The sequence below is a fragment of the Mixophyes fleayi genome, chromosome 3 (genome assembly GCF_038048845.1).
Source record: "Mixophyes fleayi isolate aMixFle1 chromosome 3, aMixFle1.hap1, whole genome shotgun sequence".
NCBI lineage: Eukaryota > Metazoa > Chordata > Amphibia > Anura > Limnodynastidae > Mixophyes > Mixophyes fleayi.
Genome location: NC_134404.1, coordinates 330,480,921 through 330,501,425, shown reverse-complemented (window position 1 = coordinate 330,501,425; position 20,505 = coordinate 330,480,921). Strand labels below are relative to the sequence as shown.

Here is a 20,505-nt window from a genome sequence, read left to right as displayed (position 1 = left end):
CTATTTTTTATTTTTACATTTATTTATTTATTTTAGATAGTATGACTTAAGTAAAAATGCACCCCTGCAACTGCACGCGCCTGAGGGGGGTTGGCACGCATTTTACAAATGCATTTTTCACATAAACCCAACAATACATCCAGCCCAGTGTGTGTCTATTGTTTTTTTCTTTTAGGAAATTTCAAACTGTAAAACACTTTATGTGCCATCAAGAAAAATAATTTTCTAATAAAAAGAGTACATCACACAACGGACCATGTGTTCCCTGAGACATTAACCTAACCATAGAACAGTACAACTCTCAAATGTACTCTCCTTTTTTCCTTCATAAGCCTTTTCTATGCACCCAATTTGTATTCATTGTCTCCCTTGAAATTGATTGCCAATGCATTGGTAAGGCTTTGTAAATTGAATGGAAAATGAATTGGCAAGAAAAGTTAATATCAGGGGTACTTGCTTGTAAATCATTAGTACAACTGGTAGAAATGTCAGGCTCACATGCCATTCATATTAAGGCTACTCATGAATATTAACATTTTTAGTGTTTCAAATATATGGTATTACAGATTAGAACATTTTTCTACAAACTGACTTGGGGCATAATTGATATATATCATCATCTTATGAATTATTAACAGATAAGCAGCTTAATGATGTCGGTTTAGTGTATCCCCCTGAACTTCCTTAGGAATCTAATTTACTGCATTTGTGGCAGAATCTTTGTAATAGAAAACAGCTTCTGAGCCTCGGTTTAAGGACCTTTTTTTGACAAGAGGAGAGAAACCACTTTATTCATTTTATTTTGCTAGCGGGTTTCAGAACATAAACACCGTAATCTGATTCAATTACAGGAAAAAGAAGAATATTAGAGAATATTGGCTGGGCATGGTATTTTAAAACGGCTTGTTGATTTTACTGTGCTGTACAAATGTAGCACAAAACGGGGGTTATTTAATAGCTTGGCGTACAGAGCAATGATAAGATGGTAACCCATAGCAACCAATCCGATATCAACATTCACTGACTCACCATACCAGGCTGATAACTTATATTATTGGGCTACAGCACATTATTGGTTATTACATTATTTTTATCATACATCTGCCGCCAGTCCTGATTTCCGAAGACTGAAAGGAGCGTGGCCTCACACCAAGTGGCATTGTTTGGGTGGAATATGCATAGCCGGATCATCCATTATGCAACCTAAGCTGCATCCTAAGGCACAGAGGACATTGAGGGGCCCAGATTACCCTAACCCATTTTTTTGCTTTTGGATTTATTTTTGACTAATGGAGAGCGTAAGGGGGCCTAAACCAGTATGTGGGCTAGTGCCCCATGGGGTCTTAATTTGGCTCTGCGTGGTTTAGGTGGATAGGCGTGTGGCTTAAAGTATCTTTATTGTGGAATTGAGAGTTTTGGCGGGTACGTTATTAAATTAGATATATTTACTGTTTTACTTCTGGATCTCTGTAACATGCTATAATTAACTTTTAGGGTATAGGCTTCATCGTAATAATAGGATGTTATATTAGTAATTGGGAGTGTGTTTTAAGGTACGGGTTTTAAGGATGAGCGTTGGTTGAATAATATTGCTGTACATTTATTAGAGCCTCTAAAATAAAAACACTGTGACTCATTCAGTGTTTTAGGTGCCCCATTAAACTTGGCACCTTAGGCGACTGCCTAGTGGTGGTGCCAATGTTACTTTTTTGGATGCTCATTCAATTTAATAATTTAGTACCTATTCTTGTTTTCTTTAGCTACTAGGTGCATAGTACCACTGTATTGTAGAGATACTCACTGACCCCTGTGAAGTGGTTTTGGTTTTGGATCTGGATTAGCTGAGTGTTTTGGTTTTGGCAAAACCGCCCTCGTGTGTTTTGGTTTTGGTTTTGGATATGTGTTTTTTTGTAGAAAAATTGCTAAAATATGCTAAAATCACATATTTTTGCTCTTTTTTTGACCCTACATTATTATTAACCTCAATAACACTAATTTCAAGTCATTTGCAGTCAATTCTGACCACCTCACTGGTCACATTATTATTTTCATACACTTTCGGACAAACACAGCAGAGACCTGGATGGATGCTAAGTGACAGAGCAATGACACAAACACACGGCAGTTCCTACCACATCTAGGACACATTGACTCACAGCAGTGGCAGAAAAGAAAAGTCAGAAGAGAAGCCTATAAGGCCTAGTATTGGTATTTCAGCAATGACAATTAGCAATGGAGCTCTTCTCTTTGTGTGTAACTTATATAACACTGTACAATTTGACTGCAAAGTCAGAAGAAAAGCCTATAAGGCCTAGTATTTGTATTTTTCTGCAATGAGAATTAGCAATGTGGCTCTCCTCTTTGTGTGTTACCTATATAACACAGAATTTGACTGCAGAATTACACCAACCCTTGACAACACTAGTATTTGTATTTTTCTGCAATGAGAATTAGCCACGGAGCTCTCCTGAATGTCACTGTAGACTTTGTTGAACACTGCTACCACCCTCCTCTTTCAATTCTATCTACTTGGCTGACCAACTGCTCTACACAGTGTGCTGCCCCTTCTGTGTCTCTCGTTCAAATGGCGCTAGATCGCCGTGGAGGGCAGTATTTATAGGTTTCAAAACTCGCGAGATCCAAGATCCGACGATGTAACGATGACGTTTTGCATCGTTTTTGATTGAGAAAAGGTGCAAATCCCCTAAGTTCGGGTGTGTTCGGTTCTCGAGGAACCGAGCCTGAGCATCTCTACTGTATTGTTCTGTATATAGAGTGCACATTACTTCTGTTTCTATATTTTCATCTGCATTCTGGGTGAAGTTCCCAATGTATGCTGTTCTCATACTTACTAATTTTTCACTCTTTCGCTTTAGATCCCAGAGGGGAGGTAAGGTTTGAGGACAGAAAGGGGGTGGGGCGAATTGCGTCGCTTGACCCTGGGACGCAACGATTCAATAGCATAATTTTGCTACGCTGGGCGGGGCCAAAATGACACATTTTGCGTTGAATTTCCTAGTGAGTTATCTAGTGAAGAGGGCAGGATGAGAGCCTCCATGACGCGGGAGAGTGGCTTGCTCTCCCGGGAGTCCGGGAGACTTATCCAAAAATTCGGAAGTCTCCCGGACATTCCAGGTGAGTAGATAATTATGTGTTATATTTCATGCTCTATAGGGAAATATTTATTGAAGGATGCAGACTATAGTTGGATTGTGCCTCTATCATGTTCTCTGACCACATAATGTTGCAGGCTGTACTGACCTCTCCGTTACAGTTATCATAGGTGATCTTGTCCAGCAGTAAAATCTCTCTGGGAATTTGATTCAACAGTTAAACGCTGGTATTAATCTGTGTTACCTATGTACATGATGATGTTATATAAATGGATTTACTTTGTTTTCTTCTTTTTCATAAAAGTACAGTTTTGAATTGTGATTGTAGTTATTGTTCTCTGTGTAACATTAAATATATTTTTGAACATATGTTTTTGATGTTAGGTGCTCGTACACTCAGACATTCATTTGAAGTATTCTCCACTTGTTCTTAAAGCCTACGCGCTTTCACGTTGATAGTTAAAAATAATGAGCGCAAATGGACCAATACACAGACACACTTTTGGTTTCGCCTCTCTACAATATAATTCCGGGAAGCTTTGTGAACACCCTTCAAATGCTCTATTAAGAAAGTAAAAGTTTAGTCGTCTCTGCAATACCTAAAATATACAAAATAAAAAATGAACAAAACCTCTTGCTATGAGCTTTCTGTACTAGACACAAAACTGTTATTATACTGAATTAACAGTTAAACGTGCTTTAGATTAGGCCTCAAAAGAGATTAATGGATATAATTAAACTAATAGACATGTGAACTTGTATGATTTATTTTTACAATTGCACCATTAATCAGAAATTAAAACCCCCTAATAAGCCTGATTTTGTGTGGTGCAATATGTACATAATGCCCAGAAATGTCTTTGTAAGTATATTTCTCTGTCTTTGTTTAAGTTTATACAGTGTCTATAAAACACATTTGCCCCATTTGGCATTTGTCACCTTTTATTTTCTTATATGATGCCATCTAGGAGGGTTTATTCGGGAATTCTTACCACTGATCAACTCAAAATACTCAATATAAAGATTAAAAAAAAAACAGCATCTCGTCTCTGGGCTTCAACTCCAAAGGGTATATTTACTAAACGGGGGGTGTGTAAAAGTGGAGATGTTGCCTATAGCAACCAATCAGATTTTAGCTGTCATTTTGCAGAATGTACTAAATAAATGACAGCTACAATCTGATTGGCTGCTATAGGCAACACCTCCACTTTTCCAAAAACGCAGTTTAGTAAATATACCCCCCTAGACATTTTTTGGGAATTTTGACTTTTTGCTGTAGGATTTGCCATTGTTCTGCTAGAATAAGTCTCTCCCAAGTTCTAATTCTCTTGCCGACAGCAGCAGATTTACCTTCAAGATGTGTATTTATCTTGCTCTATCCACTGTGCCCTCTATTTTTTCAAGTTTAGTCTCTGAATCAGAGAAGCCCCCCGTTATGCTCCCACCACCATGCTTCACAGCTGGGATAGTGTTCTTGGTATTAAGCACAGTCTTAGTTGTCTATTTACTACTTCTGAAATGTTTGCTGCGATAGGCAACAATGTGTATTGTAGCATAACCAACACTTACCTTGTTTGCGATGCAATGTGACAGCCGCCCTACTCTGCGGTAGAGGAGGGGGCTTCACACTGCTTCTTCCGCTTCCTCGATGGTCAGAAGTGATGGTTCAGGGGCAAACGCAGGATTTGTAGAGGGGGGGTTTCCACACCACACCACCAGTGGGTGTGACCAGCATGCATGGGGGCGTGGCTATAATTTTAGACAGTGCTTGGCTGCTCTCCAACTCTTCCTATCCCTATAATATACATGGGTAATGCTGCGTGCACTACTGTTAGGTGCAGGCAGCTCTCCCTTTTCAAGCGTTGAACCTTTGTAAATAATGCAATGCCCATTTTACAGAGAAAATTGCTGTTTTCTCCGTTATATGGGTCAACGCACCTTTGTAAATATACTACTTAGTCTTGCACCCAACTTACCCACTAGCGATAAGGCCGCCAAGTTCACTCTTGGTACCATCAGACCATAGGCTGGTCCTTCACATGAGTACCCCGCAGGATTTTTGGCAAACCTTCATATTTACACCATATTCTCTCTCAATCATAGACCCGATGTATGCTACAAGGAATATTGAAAATCTTTGAAATCTTTTTGCAATATTTCATTGCCCATATTGTTCTTTTCAATATCCTTTTGTTGGACCTGCTTTGTATGTTCTTGTTTTTATGATGAATCTCTTGTTTTGAAACACACTACTGTGTGACCTCTAGCTGACTGGTGTATATATTGTTAAATCATTTAAAACACGGCTGCGCAGTAGAACTGAAGGCTCAGGCTTGAGCTTTCTCTTCCAAAGCAAATAGAAAACAAAAAAGCATAAAAATATTTTTTCAAAATTATTATTTTAAAATATTTTCCCAATGGGAAAAAAAGTGATTTTATTTCAAAAATAGACAATTGTGGCTCCAGTGCTTATTTTTGTATCTTACAAGTTGAAAATCAATTGTCTGTTTTTGTTTGAAATTAATTAAGAAAAATCTTTAGAGTTGTCCTATTGTACTCAAAATTACAGAGTATTTTGGGGGTTTTTTTTATCGGTAGTAAGAATTCACAATTAAGTCTGTTTTAATGCAATAATATAAGAAAATAAAATGTGAAAAATGCAAAAAAAAAACAATACTTTTTATAGGCCTTTGCTGTTTATAATACTTTTATTTTATATTTTATATGTATGAAAGTTTACAGCTCACCATTGTTTTTATTGCCATTACAGGGGTTTTCTCCTCACTCCCCACCTCATGTAAAAATAAAAATTACACGGCTTCAATTTAATAAGCTTCCGGAGATTTTACATAATTGTGCTGCGTTGTTTGATAAGACTCTTTTTTAAAAAAATTCTAAAAAATAAAGTGCATTTCTTCAAAAAAGATATTAAAACCCTGAAAAGTAAATATGATGCAACTAAGAACTTATTTACTCTGTTAGGGTCATTTCCGAATGAAGAAAAGTACAAAATGTACAAAAAGGCAACTGCTGTTTTGTGACATCATCCTATCTTACTTATAGAATCCGCAGCGCCGCACAATCAACAAAAACCAAACGGAATAAAATACAGATAAGTAAGAGAAACAGTAGAATAAGTCAAAATCGATACAAGAGACTAGAGAGAAAGGACAGGAAGTAGAGTGGGACAAACTTGTGAGAGTTAACACTGAAGAGGATTAGGGTAATAAACGGAGACGATAGGAGTGGAGGGAAGTGAGAGGTAGAAGTAGGTAGAGCGAGATGAGGGAGCTGTTTAGGATGGAGCGGGGAAGCAAATGGACATAATAGGGGTGAAGGGAATGGAGTGGAAGGGGCAGATGGAGCGTGTGGTGGGAATCGTCTTGGCCTGGAGTGGAGTAGGCAAGTGTGAAGATGTGAGTTTTGAGGAAGCATTTGACAGATTTGAGGATGGGGGCGAGTCTGTGTGGGCAGCACGGTGGTATAGTGGTTAGCACTTCTGCCTTACAGCACTGGGGTCATGAGTTTAATTCCCGATCATGGCCTTATCTGTGAGGAGTTTGTATGTTCTCCCCGTGTTTGCGTGGGTTTCCTCCGGGTGCTCCGGTTTCCTCCCACACTCCAAAAATATACTGGTAGGTTAATTGGCTGCTAACAAATTGACCCTAGTCTGCCTGTGTGTGTGTGTGTGTGTGTGTGTGTGTGTTAGGGAATTTAGACTGTAAGCCCCAATGGGGCAGGGACTGATGTGAGTGAGTTCTCTGTACAGCGCTGCGGAATTAGTGGCGCTATATAAATAAATGGTGATGATGATGATGATGATTTAACCCACCACAAAAGGACTTTTCTTTTATGGGTACTCACAAGGTCCAAGCAACCAAGAGTCATCATATAAATAATTTTTTGCATTTTGTGCCTTCCAAGTATATTTAATACCAAAGCACATTTAGACCAAGGTGATAGAAACTGGAAATGTGCAAGAGTTATGAAGTCCCAGAATGCCATGTGCACAAGTCGGCACTCTGGTGCTCCGAGATTAAATACAGCTCAGAGGAGAAGGGAACTCTGGAGCTTCCTTCTTCATTAAGCAGTAAATGAAGGGCAGTGTGGCACGCAGCAGAAAAGGAGGAAGTGGCTTGGTAAGGTAAATAAGGAGAGTGGGCGAAGTGTCCCTACCAGGAAACCTTATGAGCACCTTCAAAAATTTTGCTAGGTGCCCCAGAATTTCAAGTTACACCTCTGAATTCTGTTGTTCTAAACTGGCCGTAGGAAAGGCTTTAATGTGTAGTTTTCTTTGGTTCCACTGCGCATATTTCCAGTCAGACCCACTAGCATGCAAAGGTAGGCGCAGATTGATGTTAAGGGGACAAAATTTAATAAAATTAACTTTTGAGATATCATGGTTTTTTAAGCAAAAAAGTCTATAAAAGGTCAAAAATAATACATTTGAGAAATGTATCATATAAATATTTTTTTTTTACACCCTTACATTTTCCTCAAAATACACCTATTTTCAGATGTAGTAGTAAGTAATAAACTGCTGAGTCTCCTTTCCTCAGCTGTCCCTGGTTTCTAGTGATGTGACTGACTCAATTTGTGTGACCTTTGATCCAGCTTACAAAATGGCTGCACCCTCTGTGTATAGGTGACAAGGGCATTGTAATGGCAACAAAAAACATGGCCTAGGCCTAGAAAATAATAAATAAAAAGCATAATAAAACCAGGAAGCGGCACCCACAGGAGTTGTCCCAGTCTAGGGGAATTAACTTCTCCCCACCTTCTCTTGTGATTGACCCCCTATAGCTCCCCATTGTTCCCCTTCCTTTAGGAAGTAAGCTCTTACGAGCAGGGCCCTCTTCCCTCCTGTCTCTCTACCTGTTTTTCTGCTCCATCCTTAATGTGTAAGCTATGTTGGGAGCTTTGAAGTCCTGGGGCAAGATTTACTAAACTACGGGTTTGAAAAAGTGGAGATGTTGCCTATAGCAGCCAATCAGATTCTAGCTGTCATTGTGTAGTATGTAGTAAATAAATGATAACTTGAATCTGATTGGTTGCTATAGGCAACATCTCCACTTTTTCAAACCCGCAGTTTAGTAAATATATCCCCTGGTATTTTTGTTTATTGTTATGTATGTCTCTACCCTGTATGATCCACTGTCTGTATTCTGTACGGCACTGCGGATACCGTGTGGCACCCTATAAATAAAGATTAATAATAATAATAATAATAATAATAATAATAATATGTCTCACTGACCCCCTGAAACATGTCTTTAAATATGACAAGGTTCTGATCGATGTGTGCCTGCCAAAAAAATTTAAATTTATTGAGTTTGGCCTGAACCCCCAAAAATGGAGTTGTCCGCAGGTTTTTTGTGTGGAGGATATATAAGTAATTGTTCAAGTGCCTGTTCTACCTTCTCTTTCATTACTCTTTCATTATCTTCAGATCCTATATCATTATCATGACATTGACGCCGTAATCAACTTAAATTACTGTTGATGATAAAATATCGCCGTTCTTAAGATTGATAGCTGTAAGGAACAGATCAGCTCTGTGAGGTCCAAATGGAGCCCCTCTACAACATTCAATTTCCCTGACCTTATTTCCCAAGTAGATGTCAATTATTTATTTCTGCCTTCCTATGGTGATGTTTTAAACATTCTACCCTACTTGTTATTCCTGCCGGCATTGCGACTGTCCTTTGATATTATTCTTTAGTACATCAAATGGGAACATTTTAGTATTTTTTGATTGCCCTGATAGTTTCATGCAAGTTTTAATGTATTCAGTTCAAAGATCTTAAGAAAGTCTGGCTCATTACTGGATAGGCAATAAAAAACAGAAATGATTCAGACAGAGTATATTGAGCTATATTTCCCAACAGAAAAAGTGAGCACTGATTCATTACATCTGACCATAGATGTGTAGGGGTTTTCAAGAAAATTAGGAAAGTGTGTGTCATTCATAGTGCCACTGTCGCTGGCCAGACTTAAGGGAAGTATATCAAGGTAGTTTCCTATATATAAAATTGTATTGTTTTTTTGATACATGCAAAGGTATATTTTTGCCTAAACTTTTAGTGCTTTTAAACATGATTGTTTACTTGCTTTAGTCATATAAGATGATATATATTAGGGACAGATTTAGTGAAGCAGATTCTTTTATAATCTCATCTTTTCAGAGGATTTAGATTTCATCAATTTGGGTGAAACACTGGATCTGAAAACAAAATCCTTGTGCGTGAATACGTGTAATGATGGTTATCAGTAATTAAATTTAGAATGCAAAAAGTGTGGGTACACACTACAGAAAATTTCTCCCGATGCGACATCTTTTACAATTTTACCAACAACAGAAAAGAATAAAAGTCCCGATGGGCATGTCGATTCATGTACACACTATACACAGTTTACACAATTTACCGTCAGATCTGTGCTCTTCATGAGTCATAACCATCAGCTGAAAAGATGGTGACTGTACACACACCATAGAGATCTATGGACACTGCCGGTCCTGAGTGCTTACACACTGCAGGATCGGAACGACATTGTTCCACCATTGAATGAGATATTTAGTCCGGTTTAAAAATCAAATCAAACGATACAATGAGCTTTGAAACAATAACCGTTCATCGTTGCAGCGTACACACTAATGTGATATCATGCCGGACGGTCATTTATCGCGTTGTTGGCTCAATAATCGGCTGAAAACACTGTATTGTGGACCCAGCCTAAGACTGTTAAAAACTAGAGATGTTCACTGACCCCTGTGTTTTGGTTTTTGTTTTGGATCTGGATTAACTTCGTGTTTTGGTTTTGGTATTGGCAAAAATGCCCTCGCTTGTTTTAGTTTTGGTTCCCGTTTTTTTTCTACAATCCCAATTTTTTTGCTAAAATCACTCAATTTGCCTCTTTTTTTTATCCCTTCCTTATTATTAACCTCAATAACATTAATTTCCAGTCAATTCTTGTCAAGTGACAAGAACACAGCTACCCCTCCTGTTTCTGTATGAGCAATGGCACTGAGCAATGTTACTGGAGAATGGACAGTGACAAGAACACTTCTACCCCTGTTTCTATGTGAGCAATGGCGCTGGATCTCCTGGGGAGGGAGGTACTTATGGAATCCAAAACCTGCGAGATCCGACAATGCAACAATGATGTTTTGCCTCAATTCAGATCCGAGGATGCACGGAGATACCTAGCCGGCTCGCGAGCCTACTCGGATCCCCTAAGTTTGGGTGGACTCGGTTTTCAGAAAACCAACCCTGAGCATATCTATTAAAAACTCCATATCTGTAATTATATAAAGTCCTTAAAGTTTTGTGTTTCTTGCATTTGTAGGTAACCATAGCTACCCAATAGCCCTTATTTAGCTACTTTCTATTTACATCTTAACTAAAAAAGCTACATTACCACCTAAAATTGGGACCACTTCATGTTTGTCATTACTTTAAAATTTCTGCAGAAACGGGTGTGAGCAAAAGGGCCAGTAAGAAGTCGCAATATCTGTGATTTAAGCTCTTCCAATGGTCCTTCCGCTCAGACCCCTCTCCAAAACGTCACACGGACTCAGATTTTAGAACAGAGCAGCCCTTCCCATGCACTATGGCAACTTTTAAATAAAGTCCTGTTTTTGTTAACTTTTAATCTGTTTATTGAATGCTTCAAGAGTAATACATTACAGACATTTTGTAATTTAGACTATCAACTCCAATGGGGCAGGGACTGATGTGAGTGAGTTCTCTGTACAGCGCTGCGGAATTAGTGGCGCTATATAAATAGCTGATAATGATGAATTACAATTCAATAAGTGTAACAAGTTTGTTTGTGACCTTTAAGGATTTTGTGCATCACCAATGTGTCCTGAATCTGGTGATTTATTAAAAAAGAGGTCCAGTTGGGGGGCGTCCAACAAAAAAATGTTAAGACTAGTATGGATGAGGGGTTGGAGGAATTTCTCCGTTACAAATTGAGCAAGGGCTCACTATAAAACGGTGACACAGACTTCATAAAGGGGGAAGGAGGAGTTCCCCAAAATGCTGGACAAATTATGCTGGATTTAGGATCACGGCAAATTATGTCGGTAAAACCACAACGATTAAGTGTTTATTTGTGACACTGGTGAAGGACTATAGTGGGTCGGAAACATGTTACATTGGTTTATTATATATATAATGTAGGGTGTAGACCTATACAAGTATGTTACCAGATAATGATTTACAAAATATTTAATCGTATACTAACAACATAGGGTAGCATGTGGAAAGCCCCAGGGAATTGGCTGTCATGTCCTGTTCGTATGAGATTGGACATATAAGATCAAATACAATGTTACAGAATAGCCAAGTGCTGCAGCGCAAACTCATAAGAGCAAACTGGCGACTTAGATAACACTGCTGAGTGTAAAGATGTGATGGGGGAGGGGCATAGGCAAACCGAGGGGGGGGGGGGGTCCTAGTGCCTGGAAACCCCCCATCCAAGACCCCCCTCCAAGGGGCACTGTAGAATTGAGATGGCTGGGCTCTGCTCCCGCTTCAGACAGTTCTGCTTGAAAAGGGAGATCTGCGTGGACCTAATAGTAGTGCACACAGAATTGTCCATGTATATTATGGGGATAGGAAGAGTTGGAGAGCAGCCAAGCACTGTCTAAAATTATAGCTACGCCCCCATGCATGCTGGTCACGCCCACTGGCGGCATGGTGTGAAAACCCCCTCTACAAATCCTGCATTTGCCCCTGAGGGTGCAGTCACGCCTGCACCCGCCATCATCCTCGTCTCTCCTACTCGCTTATATTTAGGATGACTCATTGCCTTCAGCCTTTGCCATGGGAATACGTCAAGATTAAAGCCTTACTATATTTTTCTTTCATGTTTTGTTGTTATTTTGGAGAACAATTATTATCATATTTTGTGTGAATTTCAGTTTAAACACTCCCTGTCACAATTTTGCACCCACCCCCTGAAATATCGTGCCCCCCCTCTAAATAAAGTAAATAACTAAAGTAATGGCCTTATTATTTTGCTATTTTTATTATATAAATATAATAATGCTGCTTTAGAAAACTCCTCACAAAAAGGTGAACGTTAAAAAGATCGTAGAAAAGGCTGTCGTACTACCAATCAGAGAAAAGGCTAGAAAAAGTAAATAACAGCACCCCAAAAAATTAGTTGAATTTTTATATTATATTTTATAGTTTGTTTTTCTGTAATTTACTGTTTCTTTTATATCAATATAGTGAATACCTGTTTATTGCATAATTTGCAAAAGCTGCAAAACAAATGCATCACATGCTTTTAAAACAATTATGTAAAAGTAAAAGTCTTTGGGGTAAATTTACTACAGATTCTAAAAAGGAAAAATGGAGGCGTTCTCCATAGCAAACAATCAGATTCTAGCTATCCATCGGATTGGTTGCTATGGGCAACACCTCCAGCTTCCTTTTTTGGAAACTTTAGTAAATCTAATCTAGGTGTAAAATGCACATTGGTCAGTAAATACCTATGGCATTGATTTCTGTATTACATTAAATATTATTTTGCAGGTCTAAAGTTTGATATCTTTAAAAATAACCCTTATCAACCTATTTTTCCAACAAATGTAGCATATTGGAGTAAATTATTTTATTATTGCTCTCATGGAGAAATGCTCTCCGCTGTGACATTGTTTTGTTTTATGCTTTAACTTTTCTCACCAAATATACACTGTATTTTTATGCAGATTACAGCAAGCTTATATGCCTCCGGGGATTGCCCTGGAGGGGAATTCAGGCTTGGTTTGATTTATGGTACATTTGCAGCAGTTAGTACATTGTACTGTGGGTGTATTACTTTTAGTTAGCCCTGCTAACAGCTTTAACTTAAAAATTAAACCCTTTAAGTGGAACAATATTTATTGTGCCATTACAGGGAAATCTCTGGGCAGAATAAGGCATCTATTGGGGTCACACTTCAAAGAAATGCGAAGCCAACAGACGGACGGGGTCACATAAATATGTATGAGCCTGCTTGCTGTGACCCACGGAAGTCATTGCGAACCACATAGGAGGGTATAAATCCCTATATTTTTTTTTTTCAAAAGGATAAAAAGCCTCAGGCAATTTCGTTCAGTGACTAAATTGTTCCTAAGAGTGTGAATTGGTTAATCCATATTTTCCAAAATTATCACATGAAAGGAAGCTGATAAGCTTATAAATTGAACATGAATATATAACCAAATCTGATATATCTTCTCTTCCTTTTTTTTTATTATTTGTGTCTCCAGTGTGACCGCTGTTTGCCGCTCTTTAACAACAAGCCGTTTCATCAAGGTGATCATGTGGATGCCTATAGCTGCGTGCCATGCCAGTGCTACAGCCATTCATCTAGCTGTCACTATAATGCTACTGTAGACCCTCACCCGCATGACCACTACCGAGGAGGTGGGGGAGTGTGTGACAATTGTTTGCACAACACTGCAGGTAATACGGTCAACGGCAGGGCTTAGTAGTAAATAACGCTATCCATTGATGTTTTGCCGGATGAAATGACAATGTTGTTAGACGGTAAACTTGGGAATAGGTGCTGAAGTCTTGCACAATTACAAAAAGCAGCAACTGTGTATTATAGTCAGTTGAATTGAACTGAAACTAACTCCCAAATATGAAACGCTTCTTTTAAAATGTCAGGTCAGAAGCAAATATATAAATGTATATACACATATATACATATATATTTGCATTTTATGCATCCTAACACCGAAATGTTTTTGCTCGGCAATCTTTGATACTGAACAACAGAAATGCTCTCTCATTTAAATAGTAATAAAAGAAAAACAAATATAATGACTTTTGTTAATTCGAAATAAAAACGATTAATGTATTTTGTTGTTAAATAAACCCTGGAGTCATCAGTTGTCCTCAGAGGTCACATAATTAATTAATTTATTAATTGTAGTACGTCTGTGTACAATTCATTGATTGAATGGATTTCAAGAGAATGTCCCACATCTGGTTAATGTATTTCAAAACAAAAAGTTCATGAACGAGATAAAAAAAAAAAAAAAGTCTGAGGTGTACATCAATGTGTTTATAATCAAGTGTCTGAGCTTTGTAATTAATTAAGAAAAACCTTACAATTTGTTTTATTTGACATTATAGCATTTTGTGTGCAGCAGCGGTAAGAAAACACTCTGTTGCAGTATCCAGATAGATAGATAGATAGATAGATAGATATGGATAGATAGATAGATAGATAGATATGGATAGATAGGTTGATAGATAGATATGAGATAGATAGATAGATAGATATGGATAGATAGGTAGATAGATAGATATGAGATAGATAGGTAGATAGATAGATATGAGATAGATAGCTAGATAGATAGATATGAGATAGATAGATAGATAGATATGAGATAGATAGATAGATAGATATGGATAGATAGATAGATAGATATGGATAGATAGATAGATAGATAGATATGGATAGATAGGTTGATAGATAGATATGAGATAGATAGGTAGATAGATAGATATGGATAGATAGGTAGATAGATAGATAGATATGAGATAGATAGATAGATAGATATGAGATAGATAGATAGATAGATATGAGATAGATAGATAGATAGATATGAGATAGATAGATATGAGATAGATAGATAGATATGAGATAGATAGATATGAGATAGATAGATAGATAGATAGATAGATAGATAGATAGATATGGATAGATGCTGACACTTTAGACATGGAATTTGACCTGATAAACTGGCCTCCTTTTCCAAGGTATACTTTTCCTAGTTTTTCAGTTAGCTACTACTTTTTTTGTATAGCTATAATTTATGCAGAAATGTCTGTTAAGATTTACATTGTTTGAAAGTTGAAACTTTGACGGAGATTAACAAGGCAGTCCCCAAAATCTGAGCGCAATGAAAGTCACTAATATCCATCTATTTATCACTTTGATATGTTACGAAAATACCCCTTTTTGTTGAATTTAATTTTTTTTTTGTAGATCTGGTTAAGTTTCTTGCATTTATAAACAAAAACAAAAAGGCAGATATAATTCGAGATTTAAGTACTTATTCAATCAGGAGTCGCCTTTCATTTCTAGGCATCAAATCTGATTCTTCCTCCATCTATGTTCATAAATGAAGCTGACCAGCAGAAGTCCTACTATTCCTAAGGACTATGAACCTGCTGAGTTAGACCAAACAGTAAGAATCTAACGGGAGAAGTCCCCACTAAAACAATCTACACCCCAATGACATCCTCGGGGGGTCCCGTCGTAGGATCTGGAATCATTTTTTTTGTCCAAATGTTTAAAATAAATAAATAAAATCTTATTAAGTTTTTCTCTATGTTCATAAAAAAAGACATATTCGGTATTCAACAAAACTAATTAATTTACATTTTGGTAAAAAAAAATTAATGGAGTTGATTTTCATGAATGTAACTATTGGCGTGACCTTGGAAAAAAAAATATTTAACTGTTTCCCTGTATATAACAAATACAGGGGAAAAAAATATTTTAATATGCTATTAAAAGTAAACAATTTTCCCCCCAAAAAATGATAACATTTGTTTTGGTAGAGGAAAAAATTGTAAAAGTTTATTTCTACTGAGCTCCATGAATCTCTATGAAAAGGAAATAGCTTTGATCACTGATGTACCAGATATCTCTGGTCATTAGGGGGTTAACTCCATTTTCATAGTGGACTGCTTGCAATCTTTCCTTACAATTCTTAAATTTTAACAACACAAATTTGGAACATTTTACTAAAATGTTTCTTCTATTTCTTTAAATTATTTTTAGTAGAAGAAAACAAAATCATTGGGTAATATTTTGATCGTAAACTTTTGGATTCTAAAATTGCACCTATGCAGCATTGCAGTCGAGAGACACGGGATTGGACTCTGTAACAGATGGAAGTTAAATGAGGTAAAACGCTGTTTGAAACAGGTTCATAGTTTCATATGCTTTGGATCACTACATTGGCAGGTAGAGAGGAAAGGTGCTTTAAAATGGACATTCTGAAAATTATCCTTCTCTCAAAGGGATATGGTCATTTAGCTGGCTCTTACAGATAATTTTAATAAATTTCAAGCTTAAACATGCAAGCCCTGACTCTTCTAGGAAGAAACTGCCACGTCTGCAAAGATAACTTTTACCGGCAATTTGACGCTAACCCATCTGTCACCGATGTGTGCCTGCTCTGTGAATGTAATGAAGAGGGCACTGTTAACAAGAGCCAGAATTGTGAAAAGGTAATTATGGCAGATCACTTGGTCAATTGTTTGATTATTTTGAACTTGGAGGTATTATTGGTACTATAGTTGATTTTCATACAGGCGTCAATGTTACACATGTAATTGATGACTGGTTGTGGAAGCTATTGGAATATAGCAGGGTTGGTATAGAGTGAAATAAAAATGCAAAATTCTGCGGATTTGGGATATGGGTAATTTTCTCCAAACAGAACAAGATTAGGAGGTGCCACTGATTCTACATTGATAACACAGACCAGATAAGTAAGACACCACTGGCAGACGTCCGTAGAACAGAACGGTGGATGGACAGATACTAGGACAAAGGCAAACCGAGGGGGGGTTTCTTAGTTTCTGGAAACCCCCCCTACAAGCCAGGGGCACTATATATTCGAGGTGGCTGGGCCCTGCCTCTGCTTCACACGGCTCTGCTTGAAAAGAGAGAGCTGTGTGCACCTAATAGTAGTGCACGCAGCATTGCCCTTATATATTATGTGGATAGGAAGAGCTGGAGAGCAGCCAAGCACTGTCTAAAATTATAGCCACGCCCCCATGCATGCTGGTTACGCCCACTGGTGGCGTGGTGGTGTGGAAATCCCCCTCTACAAATCCTGTGTTTGCCCCTGTAGGAGAAGCCACAAGCAGGAGACAGGACACAGAATTGGATATTTTAGCTCAAGTACCATAGAGACAGGATGCTTCAGCTGTACACAGATGACGAGCTCATAGAATGAACACAGAGGGCCGGATCCATGTTTGGACATATGTCCATTTGTGTAGCAAATTTTGAGTGAAATAACTCTGATCATGCTCAAGGATGGACCTTATGCCAAAGAACGACAATTGCACTAAATTGAACGCCAATGACCTTTACAACAGCCTATGACTTGAAGGCAGAATGGGGGAGGAAAGGGGCAATGTACAGAAAGGGTGTGCTGATGCAGATGTGAACGATTCCATTTCTGAGTTGCTGGTATCACTGGGTGTAGTACCTATTAACGGTACTGACTACCCCGACAGAGAAGACAATGACATGAGGAGTCCGACTGAATAGTGCACCGACCTGCTTCTTACCGGAATGCAGATTACTTCAGATCACGACTCACTCTGTTGCCGACTGGAGAAAATGACGTCATCACCATCCGCGACTTGGCTTAAAGCGGCGATGGATGGACCCGCCTGTCATTTATGTCATGTAAGTACTATTTTAGGGGTTAGGAGTGTTACGGGTATTAGGGTTAGGAGTTAGGGTTAACCCTAATCCTAACCCTAAGCCTAACCTCTAATACTTATATGACATAAATGACAGGCGGGTCCGTCCATCGCCGATTTAAGCCAAGTCGCGGATGGTGATGACGTCATTTTCTCCAATCGGCAACAGAGCGAGTGGTGATATGAAGTAATCTGCAGGTCGGTGTACTATTGAATCGGGCTCCTCATGTCCTTGTATTCTCTGTCGGGGTAGTCAGTACCGTGAAACTGACTGCCACCGGTATCACTTGCACCAACTACAGAGCAGGTGTAACTGGCGACTGCTTGTGATGACTGACACGGCATAGTCTTAAGAGTTAATAGTTGTTCATTTATTTTACAACAGAATATTTTTTGCATGCGTTCTGATGTGTATATTGCACATATGCTTGTGCATGTAGCTCAGTCTGTTCTGTCAGTCTACATACGGAAAGCACCGTTCAGGCAGAGCGAACTTACACCCAGATCAAAATCGAAAAGTATCTTGAGATACGGTTGGATTTAAATACAGTCTGAACTACGCACAAGATCCGTGCTCTTTTTAAACATTCAAATAAAAAGTGTTAGTTGCGTTTGGACATGAGTCAGGCCCAGAGAGTCAGGTAGCAATGGAACCAGACTCCAGAGTCCATAGGCAGGCGGCAGACAACATGGGGATAAATGGAAGCTGAGGTCAGGAAGCAGAAAAATCAGTGTAGTCTCAATCCAAATACACATCAAGGAATAAGGAAACATGTAATCTGCTGAGATGCTGGAAACACAAACATGAAGTTAATGATACATATGACAAGGTCTTACTCTCAGCCTGAGCTTTTAATAGGCCACGGATTGCAGATCAGCAGCAGCTGAGTGTTGGGAGAAGCACTGAGCATGCTCAAGGTGGAATCCATAATGAGGAACTCACAATTTCTCCAACACTCAAATGCAGGTGAGCGTGCCCAGGATATCCAAAGGTTTATTGCATAGATACTTGAAACACCTAAGGGTCTATTTATTAAGCTGCGACGAGCCAAAAGTCTGGAGAAAACAGTTGTTCTCTCAGTGGAATGGCCATTGCTCTTTTTCTTTCATTTTACCATTGGGTTAAAGCAGGAGAAATCGGGTGCTATAGCTATGTGCATGCGTGATCTTGGCTACAGATGCACAATAGCCACACAGTGGTGAGTTCCTCCATTCTGCCGATGAAGGAGTTTTTAGTTAATTTCGGAGGGTGGTTGGAGTGTGGTTTCACCAAGGCTCGCCAGTGAGCCCTGGCATGGTAAATACATACAGCAGTACATTTTGAATTGCAGCGGTATGCAGGGATGTAAAATGATACTTAGTGTGAGTGTGGATGGGAAAGACTGGGCTCCCTTAGTGCCACGAGCTATGGGCTTTAAATGAGGAGTAACGAAATGGCCTCGGCATTCAGAGCAATGAGGTTTTTGGTGCCTGCACAGAGTTCGGTGTATGCATGCACAATTAGCTCAGCCAGGGAGAAAACCCCAGTGCTTTTGCTGTCATAGAACTCACCGGCACTGGGTTCCGGCAACTTTTTTCAATGGATTTTCCAAGTTTTAAAAGTAAATTTTGAACATTTCTTGTTTGGTCCACATGGACTTGAATCGCCCTGTCGAGCATAGCAGATGGGCGGCAAAATCATTAAAACAGTGCATGCGGGCTGCTTGTGTGTTGAGTCCGATGCATGCGTACTTCGTCCACGCTGGTTGTGATGGCACTGCTCGGTTTGTGGCAGTGCTCAGCTTGTGATTGGTCGTGTGGTCTGCGGGTGGCGACTGTTATGTATCCTTACACAACTGACGTGTGTGGGTGTGTACAGTGATTGACTAAGTGATGTGAGTTCCGGCACCTTTAAGCTATGTCTTTTGACGCTGTGATCAGCAAGCAGAAAAAAAACCCACTTTAGTGTAGGGTCTTCGTTGAGACAGCCTTTTTTGGAGGTGCTGTCCCGGCATGACTAGTATGGTGAATCGTTCAGAATCTACATCTCTTATTACTGTGAATAATGATGATAAGTTGTAATACCTAATGGGACAAAATTGCGACAAGTGCAACGGTCTACCAGGGAATCCTACTTCTGTGTCCCCTTTGCTGATTCACATATATCTTCCTCATACCATAAATACAGAGATGACTGTGGAATAGTTTGTGGACTTTGCTGTCAAATAGTTACTGTTCCAATACATTTCCTGAGTGTGATTTGCCAGATTGCCAACTTAGCCTTAAGTCCCATCTGTGGATCCCATGATAACTTTAATACTCTAAGCCTGCAACCTAATAAATAATTTGCTCAATGAATTTAACTAAGCCATCTGTGCTGAAAACTAGAGAGTGACCGGAGCTGGTACTAGCAGATGTTTCCATGGAATGTTTAGCTCTATTAAGAAGATGCTCTCACTTGGATGGTCCTATTAATAAGCAGAGTTTGCAAATGTACTGAATGTTGTTCTTATTGTAAAGCCTAATAAGTTGTTAGAGTAAGGTCATCCTCGTGCATTTCACCTTCCCTTGTTATGCATTTCACAATGTACAACTTTATGAGTCATGTGACATAGTTGGAGTTGGAAAGAGTTGTTTGCTGAATATCCATGGATATACAAAAAGCAGGGGGTCAGATGTGGGATTTTGTAGATGCGGGATGAAGATGCGTTTAAAAACACAGCTGACATTTAAAGCTGCACTACCACATGAGGAGGAAGCAGAACAGAGCTCCAACCCCTCCCCGAGCCCCCAATGGTCCAACCCCCCATGCAGTCATTTTTCCCTGGGCTCTATGGTTAATGTCACAGCCCTTTCTTAAAACCGGGGCTGTGTGACACTTTGGAGGTGGGTGTAAGTGGTGGAAAAACACCCTTAATAATGAAGTGCTGTCCTTGAATTTATAAACC

General features: G+C 38.9%; 1 protein-coding gene across 1 annotated transcript in view; it reads left to right on the top strand.

Annotated features, from left to right (window-relative positions):
* Positions 1–20,505, top strand: part of USH2A (usherin) — a 558,840-nt gene that overhangs the window by 64,783 nt on the left and 473,552 nt on the right. Inside the window, exons 10-11 of the mRNA XM_075204257.1 lie at positions 13,381–13,576; positions 16,236–16,366. Coding sequence (XP_075060358.1) covers positions 13,381–13,576; positions 16,236–16,366 — 327 coding nt within the window. The remainder of the gene's footprint in view (positions 1–13,380; positions 13,577–16,235; positions 16,367–20,505) is intronic.